Raw genomic sequence first — 16495 nt, forward strand, 5'->3', positions numbered from 1 at the left:
TTCTGGGCTTGGTAGTTTCATTCTCACTGACTGAAGCGTTCTTAGTGATTGGAGGAAACACTGGTCCCTTAAGTGCATCTCTACGACGAAGATGTTCCCCAGTTTCTGAAGCACTGACAGATTTGTAATATACACAACAAAATATTTTTTTTTGATGATTCTAGAGGGCCTAAGAGGTAAATGCGCTTGCTACCAAGCCTGATGATGTGAGTTCCCTACCAGGGACCTACATGTAAGAAGGGAGCCAAGTCTTTCAGTTTGTCCTTTGACCCCATGGACACACATATACAGATGTATATACATAGCTTTACACGTTCATCAAACATTTCCCTTATGTGCAAAATGCATGTTTTACCTTTTTAAATGCTTAAAAATTAATAACTACTCAGCAGTTAAGATCATGGGCTGTTTTTCCAGAGGATCAGGGCTCAATTCCCAGCATTCACATGGCCCCTTATAACCACTTGTCACTCTGGTTCCAGGGAATCCGATGCCCTCTTCTGAGCTGTGCAGGCACCTGGTGGGTCTTAAGTCCAATTAGAGAGCCGCTGGACACCACCAAGGTAAGCTTGCCACTGCTTCACCTACTTCTTGTGGCTCATAGGCATCGTAGGTGGGTAGGATGTGTTTGCTTCCTTCCTGCCTTTGGAAGCTGTCATGCAGCCTTTTGGTACCATGGAAGCTAGCCCCCAGAGAAGAGGTTTTCAGGTCAGGGGCCTCTGAGCCCTTTGTCTGAAGCAAAGGTAAGTCAACAATAGACACTTACCTTCCACCTCTCGGGGGAGCCAAGGGGGGCAGCAATAGCCTGTAATGTCTGGGATCTCTTGGACAACCCTCACAGTCTTGGTTATCTTCCTACTGCTTAGAAACACTGAATTTGGCTTCTTGTCACTTCTTTTCTTAGAACTCCAGATAAAACCAATTCTGCCAATTTGCTTTTAAGTGATTCAGACAGTTCCCAAATGCTTTCCACGCCCCCCCCCACACCCACGCCTTTCCCCTCATTCTTTCCTGAATACTTTAGCGCTTCACGAAACCAACATATATACTAGTCTAAATCCTTCAGATCTGTCACAGGCTCACTTCTTGTCCCATGCAAATTCCTTGGAGTGTGTGTGTGTGTGTGTGTGTGTGTGTGGTTTTTCAAGACAGGGTTTCTCTATGTAGCTTTGGAGCCTATCCTAGAACTGTAGTCCAGGCTGGTCTCGAATTCACAGGGATCCGCCTGCCTCTGCCTACCAAGTGCTGGGATTAAAGGCATGTGCCATCACTGCTTGACTTCAAATACATCTTTTAAAAATTGCAAAGATTGCCAGGCGATGGTGGCGCACGCCTTTAATCCCAGCACTTGGGAGGCAGAGGCAGGCAGATCTCTGTGAGTTTGAGACCAGCCTGGTCTACAGAGCTAGTTCCAGGACAGGCTACAAAGCCACAGAGAAACACTGTCTCGAAAAAAAAAATTGCAAAGATTGGTAAGAGAGCTGTGAAGCTTACAGGACCCCTCTCTGGGGTTAGATGAGCTAAACAGCTACTGGGGGAGAGGAGACCACTGAGCTGCCCCAAAGCAGCTTTTGCAAGTTGTCACCTAGGCTGAGGGAGTTGCTTGTTGATGCAGTTGCTCCTCAGCCACTCGTTATCCTTTATGTAACCCCAGTAAACTCATGGGTTCACTAAGATAGACGTGAGTGGAACAACTGTTCCTTTGCTCTGTCATCAATGTCCTCACTGAAATGGATAGACATTTCTCCACGTCTCCCCGGCAAAAGGAACTGAAAGACCCGCATCCAGCTTGCTAAGCAGCTTAGCACCAGATGAAAGACCCCACGCCCAGCTTGTTAAACAACTTAGCACTGGTAACGCCATTTTACAAGGCTTGTACTGAATATTCAGGGTTTGGACAAAGGGCAGTTTAAAAGCTGCCAAAACGAGATAGAGACACCTGTGGCTGGGCCGGGGGAGGAACGGGGAATACCGAGAATGTGGCTGGGCGTCGTCTGTCCCAGGCGGGGAGGAACGGTGAATACCGAGAAAGACACCCTGTCTGCCCTAGATAAGAGCCAAGGCAGCCTATCTATATCTGAATTCTCGGGAACTAGGGACCTTGTCCTGACCTGAACTCGGCCACATTCAAACTAACCAATAAAAACCCTGTAACTACACTTCTCGCTTCTGTACCACGCTTTTTGCTCCCCAAAACATGTATAAACCCATTACCCCGACCTGGAGGTGCACAAGTCCTCCGAGAGACTTTGTCGCCCCAGGTACCTGTGTATCTGAATAAACCTCTTGTTGTTTGCATCCGTACAAGTGGTCTCACTGTTCCTTGGGAAGGGTCTCCCCAGAGGAAAGACACTCTTGGAGGGTCTTTCATTTGGGGGCCCGTCCGGGATTTGGAGACCCCGCCCAGGGACCACCGACCCATTTTTTTTCGGGAGGTAAGCTGGCCAGCGATTGATCTCTGTTGTGTTTGTCTCTGCGTCACTATTTGTCATTGTGATCACTGCGCCGCGTCCATACGACCCAGCTGTATCATCTGGTATTTGAGTGGAACCGTGAAGGAACCGACGGGTTCAGAAACTCCCGACCGCAGCGCTGGAAGACGTTCCAGGAGCATTTGGAGCCAAGTTTTTGGCTCATCCGTATTCACTGAACCCCGGTACCCGAGTCGGGCTTTTTTGGGGCACCCCCGCTGTCCGAAGGGTACGTGGTTCTTTTGGGAGATAAGAGGTCCGGACTCTCATTGTCTCCATCTGAGCATTTGCTTTTGGTTTTGCGCTGAAGTCGCGCTGCAAGACTGTGTTGTCTCTGTGTGTGTCTGCTATTCGTAGGGTCTGTGTTCGGTGTGGTCCTATTTGAGACAATGGGACAGTCTGTTACCACCCCCTTAAGTCTTACGTTACAGCACTGGAGAAATGTCCAGGACACGGCCAAAAACCAATCCGTGGACGTTCACAAAAAGAGATGGGTCGCTTTCTGCTCGTCTGAATGGCCCACTTTCAATGTAGGATGGCCACGGGACGGGACCTTTAATCTTGACCTCATTTCACAGGTTAAAACCAAAGTGATGGATCCAGGGCCACACGGACACCCGGATCAGGTGGCATATATTGTCACTTGGGAAGCTCTGGCTTATGACCCACCCCCGTGGGTCAAACCCTTTGTTACCCCCAAACGCCCTCCCACAGCTCCCTCTGCCCTGACCCTTCCCCCACCCCTGCTCCCCACGCCCACTCGGCCCCCTACCAAATCCTCCCTTTACTCAGCCCTCACGAAACCCACGCAGGCGGAGAGTTCAACGGAAAAGAAGAAAAAAACTTCGGGGACACCCCCGGTCCTGCCTCCTGGGGAGGACCTCCTGGTAGATTTGATGACGGAAGAACCCCCTCCCTATCAGGAGCCAGGGCCGGAACAGCAGCAGAGGGAGGCTGAGCCACCGGAACTCCCAGTCGAACCAGCTCCCTCCCCTATGGCCAGACGACTGAGAGGACTCAGAGAGCAGCCGCCAGATTCTACGTCCCGGGCTTTTCCGCTGCGTGCGGGACCAAACGGCCAGCTTCAATATTGGCCCTTCTCAGCGTCTGACCTTTACAACTGGCGCAATAACAACCCATCTTTTACCAAGGATCCCTCAATGCTAACCTCTTTGATTGAGTCTATTCTAGTAACTCATCAACCCACCTGGGATGATTGTCAGCAATTGCTGCAGGCCCTGCTAACCACTGAGGAGAGACAACGAGTTTTCCTAGAAGCCCAAAAAAATGTGCTTGGGGATAATGGTCGCCCCACTCAGCTGCCCAATGAGATCGAGGCAGCATTCCCCCTGGAACGTCCCAACTGGGACTTTACCATGGCCAAAGGTAGGAACCACCTACGCCTCTATCGCTAGTTGCTCATAGCGGGTCTCCATGGGGCGGCTAGACGTCCCACTAATCTGGCCCAGGTTAAGCAGGTAATGCAGGGATCTGAGGAGTCACCTTCAGTATTCCTTGAGAGGCTAAAGGAGGCCTACCGCATATACACTCCATAGGACCCAGAGGACCCAGGTCAGGCTACTAACATTTCTATGTCCTTCATATGGCAGTCAGCCCCAGATATCAGAAAGAAACTTGAGCAGCTTGATAATCTTAAAGAGAGTTCACTCCAGGATTTGCTGAAGGAAGCAGAGCGAATTTCCAATAAGCGAGAGACTCAGGAGGAAAGAGACGAGAGGCTCAGAAAGGAGGCGGAGGAAAGAGAAAACATGAGGGATCGCAAGAGAAACAAGGAAATTAGTAAATTGCTGCCCACCGTAGTTTCAGGACAAAGACAGGATAGGCAGGGAGGAGACCGAAGAGGCCCCTGAGTGGACAAAGACCAATGTGCCTACTGCAAAGAAAAAGGACATTGGGTTAAGGATTGTCCTAAGAGACCGAGGGGACCAAGGAAGCCAAAACCCCAGGCTTCCTTGCTGACCTTGGAGGACTAGGGAAGTCGGGGTCAGGAGCCCCCCTCCCCCCCCCCCCGAGCCCAGGATAACCCTTGATGTTGGGGGGCAATCCGTCACCTTTCTGGTAGACGCCAGGGCCCAGCATTCGATGTTAACCCATGCCCCGGGACCCTTGAGTGATAAATCAGCCTGGGTCCAGGGGGCCACTGGAGGAAGAAGATACCGATGGACAATGGACCGAAAAGTACAGCTGGCAACCGGTAAGGTGACTCACACCTTCTTGCATGTTCCTGACTGCCCATACCCCTTACTAGGGAGAGACTTGCTCACCAAACTGCAGGCACAGATATATTTTGAGGGGATGGGTGTAGCGCACACCATGGCGCTGTCATGTCGTGGGCACGGAGCCTGGGCGCTGTTTGCTGTTCCACGTCAAACTTGAGAGAACTTGTGCGCATGCGCACAAGCTCCCCCCTCCAGCGCAGGGAGTCTTTCGATCTGGCCATCCGATCTGGCCAATCATTATTTAGCACGTTTATCGCTCCATTCTGGCCTGAGCCATTGGGTTGATGACACGTCAGGGCTTTGTCTGGTACCGTATATATTCTTCTGCTTCCACGGGGACGGGGTCTTCTTGCCTCTTTCAAACCTCAAGTGAGCGGGGCGGTGGTGGCGCACGCCTTTAATCCCAGCACTCGGGAGGCAGAGGCAGGCGGATCTCTGTGAGTTCGAGGCCAGCCTGGTCTACAAGAGCCAGTTCCAGGACAGGAACCAAAAGCTACGGAGAAACCCTGTCTCGAAAAATTAAAAAAAAAAATCAAACCTCAAGTGTAAGTGCTCCAATAAAGGGTGTTCTGAGAAGGATCCTGTTGCAGTCGTCTCTTCTGCTGGCATGCTGCATTGTGGCGTGCTGCAAGTGGTGCCGAACCCCGGGACTTCCATCACGGCATCAGGCAGAGACCCCTGCGGAAGCAGGAGGATTCAGAACTTAGACGCTCAGAGCGGCGGCGCCGGTGAGTTCTCCGTGAGTATTACTTCTGACGTGCTGAGTGGAGGAGTGAATCCGCTCTGGGGAGCCCCTGTCATTCGGGGTATGGTCGTCTTGGTGCTGACCCATTGCCTTTTTTCCACGTTTTCATAGAGCCAGTCAAGAGTGTATTTGCTGGGACCGGCAGTAAGTGAAACTGAAAGTAAGCCCGGTGTAGATAGGTAGGCATTTCAACTCGTGCATAAGGTGTGCAGATAACGTACAGCATGGGAAATGTAGCGTCTGGACCCGCTGGCATGGCGCCTTTCTCGCGCCCTATCCAAAGGCTGCTTAGGGACCGAGATCTAAAAATCTCCGAGGGTACCGTAAGAAAGTTTTTGGAGGATGTGGATCGAGTAGCACCATGGTTTGGAGGTTCGGGGGACATCAATCTCCCCTGCTGGAACAAGCTAGGTAGGGCCCTCGAGGCAGCAAGGCGGAGAGTAAGCTTCGGCCGGGAAGTCATCCATTATGGAAATTGGTACGAGCCTGTTTGCGGGACGGGAAATGCATCGAGGCAGTAAAAGAAGGCCGAAGAGCGCTTTCAGACTACCAGGATAGCATGTCGGAGCTAGATACCAAGGAAGAAAAGACAGGAGAACACAAAAAACATAGGCCTAAGGAGGGCGACAAAAGCTCTCGGAAAAGGGAGAGCGACAAGAGCTCTCGGAAGAGGGAGGGCGACAAGAGCTCTCGGAAGAGGGAAGAGAAAGCTCCAGAGAAAGACAGGGAGCTAGAGGATACGCAGTATCCACTCTTGGAGGAATTTCCTCAATTTTGTATAGATGAGTCCTCCGAGGATGAGGACCAATTAGAGGTGGAGGAGGAAGGTCTAGAGGAAGATCTAGAGGAAGCTGCAGTTCAGTATGAACGGGGACAGTGTAGTCCGGAGCGTACTAAGCCCCCGCCATATGATTCACCTAGAGCTAGTGGTACCAGGAGTGGCCCATCGGCACCTCCTGCCACGTCAGCTTCCTTCATTAAGCCTGGCACATGGAGCCGATTGGCTGCTGCGTTCCCCGTCTTTCAGGATCCCAACACAGGGCAGAGGTTTCATGAGCTGGTTGCTTATAAACAGTTAAAGGACTTGGCTGAGGCCACACAGACTTATGGAGTGTCTGCGAGCTTCACGCTCGGACTTGTAGAGCGCCTAGGACAATCGGCAATGACACCTGCTGATTGGATGAGTACTGTTAAGGCGTGTGTTACTTTAGGCTAATACTTGGACTTCAGGTCCATTTATACCGACTATGCTTATGCACAGGCCCGTGTTAATGCAGATAACGGCAATGCTGCCTGGACAGCAGACATGTTACTAGGTCAGGGACAGTGGATAAACAATCAGACCGTGTTTCCTATTCAAGTTTACCAACAAATTAATGAAATAGCCATACGGGCCTGGAAAACCCTGCCTAACAGGGGCCAAGTGTCGGGTAATTTAACCAAGATAATACAAGGACCAGCAGAGCCATTTTCAGACTTTGTCGCTCGAATGATGGAGGCAGCAGGAAGAGTATTTAGCGACATGGACCAGTGTATGCCTTTAGTAGAGCAACTCGTCTATGAACAATGTACCAAAGAATGTAGGAGGGCAATCACCCCCTGGAAAGGAAAAGGACTCCAAGCATGGATGAAAGCTTGCAGGGAAATAGGAGGGCCATTGACTAATTCTGGACTGGCAGCTGCTGTTTTGGCTGCTGCCCGGATGTCTGGCAATAGACCAGGAGTCTGTTTTAAATGTGGTCAGCCGGGTCATATAAGAAAAACATGTCCGAATGGAGAAGGGAGGCAGGGAGGTGGAGGACATCAACCAGGCCTCTGTCCGAGATGCAAAAAGGGGAGGCATTGGGGAAATGAATGCCGGTCGGTGAAAGACATCAATGGCCGGCCCATTACTAATCCATCAGATTCTGGCCGGCCCATTACTAATCCACCAGGTTCAAAAAACGGCAAGAGGGGCCCACGTCCCCAGGGCCCTCAAATGTATGGGGCATTGCAAGATCAGGCAGAGCAGCCACCTCAGAAACCCGAAGGGCAACCGCGGGCTCTGCAGGGTTGGACATCTGTGCCGCCACCAGGCTGGTATTGACACCACAGATGGGAGTGCAGCCCATCGAGTCAGACTTTAAAGGTCCGTTGCCTAGAGACACTGTGGGCTTACTGTTAGGACATTCATCATCTGCTCTGAGAGGGCTGGTAGTAACCCCGGGTGTTATAGACCCTGATTATACTGGCATAGTTAAGATCATGTGTTCCTCCCCAAGAGGCATTACAGCTATTTCCCCAGGGGATCGCATAGCTCAAATGTTGATCTTGCCTAGTCTGCATAACCATTTTCCAGCCAAGGCTATGAATAGAGGGGATCAAGGGTTTGGATCCACTGGCACAGATCCTGTTTGTCTGTCTATGGGTTTAGATCAAAGGCCGATTATAGCCCTTAATATAGAAGGCAAAACGTTTCAAGGATTGCTGGACACAGGTGCAGACCGCAGCATTATTAGAGAGGGGGATTGGCCGAAACGGTGGCCTCTTCAGCTATCATCTCAAACATTACAGGGCCTGGGGTATGCCAATATGCCAAAGGTCAGTGCTAAAGAATTAACTTGGACATATGAAGAATTCCAAAAGGGACTATTTCAACCTTTCGTGCTTGATCTCCCCATTTCCTTATGGGGGCGAGATGTTTTGAGTCAGATGAGAATAAAACTTGTTACACAGTGTTCAGATGTTAGTCAACAGTTAATGCTGCAGTCCGGATATGTTCCGGGCAAGGGACTAGGGAAGGGGCTTCAGGGCACCCCTGAACCGATTATGCCTTCAATGAGTCCTGGACGTCAAGGCCTGGGTTTTTCCTAGGGGCCACTGAGGATGCCATCCCTATACCCTGGACCACTGACATCCCGGTCTGGGTCCCTCAGTGGCCCCTCTCTAGAGAAAAATTGGAGGCAGCACAAGAATTGGTAAAAGAGCAACTTGCTCTGGGGCACCTGGAGATGTCTCAATCTCCTTGGAATACGCCTATTTTTGTGATCAAGAAAAAATCAGGGAAATGGAGGCTCCTACATGACCTTAGAGCAGTTAATCAGCAAATGCAGTTATTTGGATCAGTGCAAAGGGGATTGCCTTTGCTTTCTAGCCTTCCTAGAGATTGGCCGATCATTATTATTGATATGAAGGATTGCTTTTTCTCGATACCCTTGAACAAGGAGGATTGTCCTCAGTTTGCATTTACAATTCCATCCGTTAGTCATGAACAACCTGATGCAAGGTATCAATGGAGGGTTTTGCCCCAAGGAATGGCCAATAGCCCTACCATGTGCCAGTTGTTTGTTCAAAAGGCCTTGGAGCCAGTGCGCTTAAAATTTCCAAATTTGAGATTATGCCATTATATGGATGATATCTTGATAGCTGCCCCTACTAATGATGTGCTTGATTTGGCGTTTTCTACCACCGTTGATGCACTTAGGAAATGTGGGCTGGAAATTGCTCCTGAAAAGGTACAGAAGGAAGAGGTGGGACGATTTCTGGGAGCTATTATAACCCCACAAGCTATAAGACCGCAGAAAATAAGTCTGAGACTTGACAATCTTAAAACACTTAATGATTTTCAAAGATTGCTGGGTGATATCAACTGGCTTCGGCCGTACCTTCGGCTCACTACAGCTGAGTTGAGACCCCTATTTAAAATTTTGGAGGGAGACCCAAGAGTGACGTCCCCTCGAATGCTGACACAGGACGCAAGAGAGGCCTTGGAGAGGGTTGAACAGGCCATTCAGAATGCACAGTTAAGACGATATGATGCGAATAAACAATTAATGTTGTGTGTTTTGCATACTAAGTCAGCACCCACAGCTGTCCTTTGGCAAGATGGGCCTTTGTTATGGATACATGCTCATGCCTCCATCCGCAAAACAATTGAGTATTATCCCACGGCTGTGGCGTCTATTGCCATGATGGGTATAAAGATGTCTTTAACACATTTTGCTATGCAACCACAGTTGTTGATCCAGCCATATATGTAGCGGCGTAAACGAATGCAGACAGAGTGTAAAAATATATATATATATAGCTTTAATGTAGAAATAGACTTACAGAACCACCGTTCCCGCGGAGACCAGGAAAGCAGAAGCGAGCAGCTTGGAGCTTGCTCACCAAATTTATAGGCAGACATTAGCCCGAGGCGAACACGCCCCTTAAGGGGCGGGACTTATCCCTACACATATACCCCTAAACAAATACAAGTCTTGAGTGCAACACTAGATGATTGGGCTGTTCTTGTCTGTGCATTTTCTGGCAGGTTTGATAATCATTATCCATCCGATAAACTGTTACATTTTGTCATGAATCATCCAGTTATTTTTCCTAAGGTGACCAAGCCTTGCCCCTTGGATAATGCAGTCACTGTATATACTGATGGGTCAAGTTCTGGCATGGGAGCCTATGTTGTCCAGGGAGGGGAGACAGTCATTAAACATTTTGAGCCAAATAGGCCACAACTAGTGGAGTGTCAAATGGTTCTGGAGGTGTTTCTCACCTTTACAGGTCCTCTTAATATTTACTCAGATTCCCATTATGTGGTCAATGCTATAAATCAACTTGAATCTTCTGCAATGATCTCTGGCAGGAGCCCCGTGGTCTCCATTCTGTTGTCCATATGTGATACCATTAGAAAGAGGTCGCATCCTTTTCACATTTTTAAACCTTGATGATCAGGGACGATCAGCGGCCAGCCGACATGCTGGGGCTCTACCCACCGAAAACGTTGAAGTAAAGTGGAAAGATGTGTTAAATAACACATGGTGTGGCCCGGATCCAGTGATTGCTAGATCCAGGGGAGCTGTTTGTATTTTTCCACAGGGCCAGGAACAACCGGTTTGGGTCCCGGCAAGACTGACAAGAGAGCTGAAACGGATACAGGACAATGAGGACGACTCTCGTGGTGCTGATTCTCCTCCTGTGAACGCCAATGATACAGATGAAAATGACGCAACTGTGGGCAGTAACCAGGGCATGGCCAATACCTATGTCTGTTCACGCTAATTCCTCTATTATTCCCACCTTGGTTTCCACCTCATGCGATATGGAAGCCCCTTGTATGGTCCCAAGAGATGATAAGATAGAACGATTTAATTCAACTAAAGTTGTGCTTCATGGGACCTTTTGTTTTTCCCTGGAACATAAAACCCCATGCATTCTGTTAAAACAAAAGAATTTGGTTAATTGGATGGATCCCTTGCTTTATAGTCAGGTGAATATAGGCATATTGGCATCAGCTTTAAATCAGATTGTTCAGGGTGCCCAATCAGGCGGTGGTACATCCAGTAATTCAACTTCAGTTAACGTTACCACCTTGGCTATGAATACCACATTGTTGGTGCCTATGAAAGATCCCTCTCTTAGAGATTATAATAGCACTAAATTTAAAGCATCCCCACATTGTGTCCCAGATTTTTCTTCCCCCCCCCCCACCTATACTGCCTGTCAGGGCAGGACATGGGAGGAGTTACAGATTTCACAGGGATTCTCCCTTTCTCCGTCTATGAAGAGATATTTTTATAATCAGTCAAACAAAAGTTCAACCATAGGGGATGGGTGGTCCTGGTATCAATGGTTGGTTTCCAATGAGGCAGGAGCAACAGCAGACATTTCCGCCTTAGCCCAAATCCAAAAGCTCACCACCCGGCTGATTAATGTTTCTGGTATAGTAACCGAAACATCCCTTGGTAGGCGACTTCGTGTACTTCAGGAGGAGGAGCTGGCCAATACTACCTTGGCGGCAGCACCAGTGTGTGTGCCTTCTCCTTTTGTGTTTCTGCTAACTAATATTACTAATGCTACCCAAGAGGTAGATTGCAGGAGTACCGATTGCTTTCTAGCTCAATGCTGGAATGCTTCATGGAACCTTGTAGTGGTTATGAGGATACCAACATTCGTGCCAATTCCTGTTAAAACGGATCCTGATGCATTCCCACTCGTTACTCTTTTACGAGAACGAAGGGATTTGGGACTCACCGCCGCTATGGTAACAGCGATAGCGGTGTCAGCGGCTGCCGCGGTTACCGCAGCAGTGGCTATGACCAATCAAGTACAAACTGCAGATACCATTAATAATGTGGTTGCAGAGGCCGCTACAGTGCTGGATACTCAAAGCAGAATAAATAGACACATGCTGTCAGGCATAGTGGCAGCTAATCAAAGAATTGATTTTTTACAAAGTCAAATTAATGATTTGGCTGATTTGGTTCAAATGGGTTGCATTTCGTATCAAAAGCATGTATGCATAACCCCACTTTCTTTTGATAATTCCAGAAATGAATCAAAGATCCTAGGCGAATTCCTTGCCGGCAACTGGTCCAAGGAAGCGGAGAACCTGATCCAGGACCAGCTGTTGCAGATTGCTACCTTGAACGATACTCGTATACAGCCCATAACCTTTGGACAATTTACTGATTGGCTGCAATCCGCTTTTTCTTTCTTTAAGGAGTGGGTGGGGGTTGGCGTTTTCGGTGCCATATGTTGCCTTGGCGTGTTTTTCTGCCTTTGGCTTCTGCGCCGATTTCGTGCACGGCAAGCTCGGGACAAAGCAATTATAGTCCAGGCCCTTGCCGCCCTCGAACATGGCATCTCCCCTCAGGTCTGGCTGGCTAGCCTCAAGCATGACCTATAACTGGATGTGGCCTCCGCACCCCAAGTCGTTAGAGACATTGCACTGGGACAGGCACACCCAGTTCTCATTGTTTTTTAAACGTGCTGGTAGTCCTTGCACCTCATAGGCCTTGCTGCCATTGCACATGAGAGGATACACAGCATGACGCGCACAGCGCACCCTAACCCTTGATCGTTGGGGACATCATGAGGTCTCAAACTAGATCGGGTTTCTGCTTTAAAATATAAAAGGGGGAGATGTAGCGTGCACCATGGCGCTGTCAGATGTAGCGCGCACCATGGCGCTGTCATGTCGTGGGCACGGAGCCTGGGCGCCATTTGCTGTTCCACGTCAAACTTGAGAGAACTTGTGCGCATGTGCACAAGCTCCCCCCTCCAGCGCGGGGAGTCTTTCGATCTGGCCATCCGATCTGGCCAATCATTATTTAGCACGTTTATCGCTCCAATCTGGCCTGAGCCATTGGGTTGATGACACGTCAGGGCTTTGTCTGGCACTGTATATATTCTTCTGCTTCCACGGGGACGGGGTCTTCTTGCCTCTTTCAAACCTCAAGTGTAAGTGCTCCAATAAAGGGCGTTCTGAGAAGGATCCTGTTGCAGTCGTCTCTTCTGCTGGCAGTAGCGGCGTGCTGCAGATGGGGGCACACATTACTGGGCCCCAAGGTCAACCTTTACATGTGTTAACTCTTAATCTAGAAGATGAATACAGACTGTATGATCCTGAAAAAACCCAGAATCTGATGATGACCTATTGGTTGGAGAAATTCCCATATGCATGGGCAGAGACGGGGGGTATGGGACTGGCCATGCAGCAGGCACCGCTAATGATCCCACTGAAGGCCACGGCAACCCCTATATCGATCAAGCAGTACCCCATGTCCCACGAGGCCTACCAAGGAATTCGCCCCCATATTAGGAGATTATTGGACCAGGGGATATTGGTTCCCTGCCAGTCTCCCTGGAACACTCCCCTCCTCCCAGTAAAGAAGCCAGGGACGGGGGATTACCGCCCAGTGCAGGACCTAAGGGAAGTCAATAAGCGGGTGGAAGACATCCATCCCATGGTCCCCAACCCTTACAACTTGCTGAGTGGGCTGTCCCCAACCTATACCTGGTACACAGAGCTAGACCTCAAGGATGCCTTTTTCTGCTTGAGGCTACACCTCGAGAGCCAGCCCATCTTTGCCTTCGAATGGAAAGACCCAGAGTTGTGAATATCTGGGCAGTTAACCTGGATTAGGCTCCCACAAGGGTTCAAGAACAGCCCCACGCTCTTTGATGAAGCCCTGCATAGGGACTTAGCCGATTTCAGAATTCAATACCCTACTATGATCCTACTCCAATACGTGGACGACCTCTTATTGGCAGCCACCTCAGAGGAGGACTGCAGGGAAAGCACCAAAGCTCTCTTGCAAACCCTGGGGAGCCTAGGATATCGGGCATCTGCAAAGAAGGCTCAAATCTGTCAAAGGCAAGTTACCCACTTGGGCTACCAAATAAGAGATGGGCAGAGATGGCTGACTGAGGCCTGCAAACAGACAATTATGAGTATTCCCGTCCCCCAGAGCCCCCGACAGCTGCGGGAATTCCTGGGGACGGCAGGATTCTCTCGCCTCTGGATCCCAGGTTTTGCAGAAATGGCAGCACCCCTGTATCCACTCACTAAACAAGGGACCCTCTTCACCTGGGGAGAGGCCCAACAGAAGGCCTATGAGAACATCAAAGAGGCCCTGCTGATCTCCCCCGCCTTGGGCCTCCCTGATTTGACTAAGCCCTTTGAATTGTTTGTGGACGAGAAACAGGGCTATGCCAAAGGGGTCCTAACCCAGAGACTGGGCCCTTGGAGACGCCCCGTGGCATACCTCTCAAAGAAACTTGACCCGGTAGCCTCGGGATGGCCCCCTTGTCTTAGGATAGTGGCTGCAATAGCAGTCCTGACCAAAGACGCTGGCAAATTGACTCTAGGGCAGCCATTGACTATTCTAGCGCCTCATGCGGTAGAAGCTCTAGTCAAACAGCCTCCAGACCGCTGGCTCTTTAATGCCCGCATGACTCATTACCAAGCCATGCTCCTGGACACAGACCGGGTACACTTCCGACCAGCAGTTGCCCTGAACCCGGCAACCCTGCTCCCCCTGCCGGAGGACGCAGAGCACCATGATTGCCTTCAAATCCTTGCGGAAATGCACAGGACCAGACCGGACCTGACGGACCAGCCCCTCTGGGACGCCGACTTCACCTGGTATACGGACGGGAGCAGTTTCCTGGAAAACGGGGAGAGGAGAGCCGGGGCAGCGGTGACCACCGAAACGGAGGTAATCTGGGCCGAGGCTCTTCCATCAGGGACCTCGGCCCAGAGAGCTGAGCTTATCGCTTTAACCCAGGCGCTTAAGATGGCAGAAGGTAAGAAGCTCAATGTCTACACAGACAGCCGGTATGCTTTTGCCACGGCCCATATCCATGGAGAAATCTATGGGAGACGAGGGTTGCTAACCTCGGAAGGCAAGGAAATTAAAAACAAGTCCGAGATCCTAGCCCTACTTAAGGCCTTGTTTCTGCCTCAGAAACTGAGCATTATCCATTGCCCAGGGCATCAAAAGGGACACAACCCGGAGGCACAGGGCAATCGACTGGCAGATGCAACAGCCCAGGAGGTGGCACTCAGGGAGATAACCCCCTCCTCCCAAGTTTTTCCCTTGACCCCAGGAAAAGCCCAACCCATTCCACGCTGCCCCCTCCCATATAGCCAAGAGGACATAGATCTTCTAAGAAAAATGGGGGGCAAGCACGATCCTGAAAAAGGGCATTGGACATTCAAAAATAAGCCCGTCATGCCCATGAAACAGACTTATAAACTGATCACCCACTTACACAAGCTGACTCACCTCAGTCCCAAAAAGATGAGGGCCCTCTTGGATCGAGAAGAGAGCATTTATTACTTACTAGGGAGAGACGATATTTTACAAACTGTGGCAAATAAATGTAAGGCCTGTGCACAAGTTAATGCAGGAAAGACCAAGTTGGGGTCAGGGGTCCGGGTACGGGGGCATCACCCCGGAACTCATTGCGAGATTGACTTCACCGAAATAAAACCTGGACAATATGGATACAAATACCTATTGGTATTCGTGGACACCTTTTCAGGATGGGTGGAAGCCTTTCCCACCAAGCACGAGACTGCAAAGGTTGTAACTAAAAAGCTCTTGGAAGAAATCTTTCCCAGGTATGGCATGCCCCAGGTATAGGGCACTGATAATGGACCTGCTTTCGTCTCCCAGGTAAGTCAGTTGGTGGCCAAGCTATTGGGGATTGATTGGAAATTACATTGTGCATACCGACCCCAAAGTTCAGGGCAGGTAGAACGGATGAATAGAACCATCAAGGAGACTTTGACCAAATTAACGCTTGCAACTGGCTCTAGAGACTGGGTGCTCCTCCATCCCCTAGCCCTCTACCGCGCCCGGAACATGCCGGGCCCTCATGGACTCACCCCATTTGAGATACTATATGGGATACCTCCACCATTCATTAATTTCTTTGACTCTAATATTGCTGATTTTGCTAACAGCCCTTCTCTGGAAGCTCATTTGCAGGCACTACAGATTGTCCAGAGAGAGGTCTGGAGGCCATTAGCTGCAGCCTATTGGGAACAACTGGACAAACCAGTGGTACCACATCCCTTCCAGATAGGAGACACTGTCTGGATCCGCAGACATCAGACCAAAAACCTAGAACCCCGCTGGAAGGGACCATACACTGTACTGCTGACCACCCCCACGGTGCTGAAAGTTGACGGCATCGCCGCCTGGGTCCACGCCTCCCACGTCAAAGCAGCCCATCACCCTGAGGAGGAGCCAACTGCGACCCCACCATGGAGAATCCAGCGCACCCAAAACCCGTTAAAACTAAGACTCACCTGTGGGGCCCCTTGACTACTATCTGGGCCCTGCTAGGACTGGTAGGGGCAACCCTAGGGGGGAGCCCACACCAGACATACTCCTTAAAACGGCAAGTCCTGTCCCCAAGTGGAAAGATTGTTTGGGAAATTCAGGGCAACCATGCACTTAACACTTGGTGGCCTACTCTCACACCCGATTTTTGCCAGTTAGCTGCAGGATCAAATGACTGGGACATAATAACCCAGGAGGCCCAAAACTTATCAGTAAGAATCCCTTCTGTAACCGGAAGAATGTACGCTTACACACCCCTTCCTGTGGGATGTGCTTCCCCGAAGGAGAGATGTGCACTAGCCTCTCATGACTTCTATGTCTGCCCCAGAGATGGGAGAAGCCCCACCTCTGCTTATCACTGTGGAGGATATGATGATTACTATTGTGCCGCCTGGGGATGTAAAACTACGGGTAGTGCGTACTGGA

General features: G+C 50.1%; 1 protein-coding gene across 1 annotated transcript; it reads left to right on the plus strand.

Moving 5' to 3' along the window:
• Window positions 1–2860: 2860 nt before the first annotated feature.
• On the plus strand, window positions 2861–15372 carry LOC121433161. The gene is given in 12 exon segments (XM_041631418.1): window positions 2861–4483; window positions 4485–4821; window positions 5302–5439; window positions 5694–5867; window positions 5942–6615; window positions 6718–7507; window positions 8862–8950; window positions 10167–10452; window positions 11363–11624; window positions 11763–11869; window positions 12720–15317; window positions 15320–15372. Coding segments are annotated over 12 exon segments (7131 nt in total).
• Window positions 15373–16495: the final 1123 nt, after the last annotated feature.

This window comes from Microtus oregoni, unplaced genomic scaffold, assembly GCF_018167655.1.
Source record: "Microtus oregoni isolate MIOR12 unplaced genomic scaffold, Mior012 000037F_ref0000500, whole genome shotgun sequence".
NCBI lineage: Eukaryota > Metazoa > Chordata > Mammalia > Rodentia > Cricetidae > Microtus > Microtus oregoni.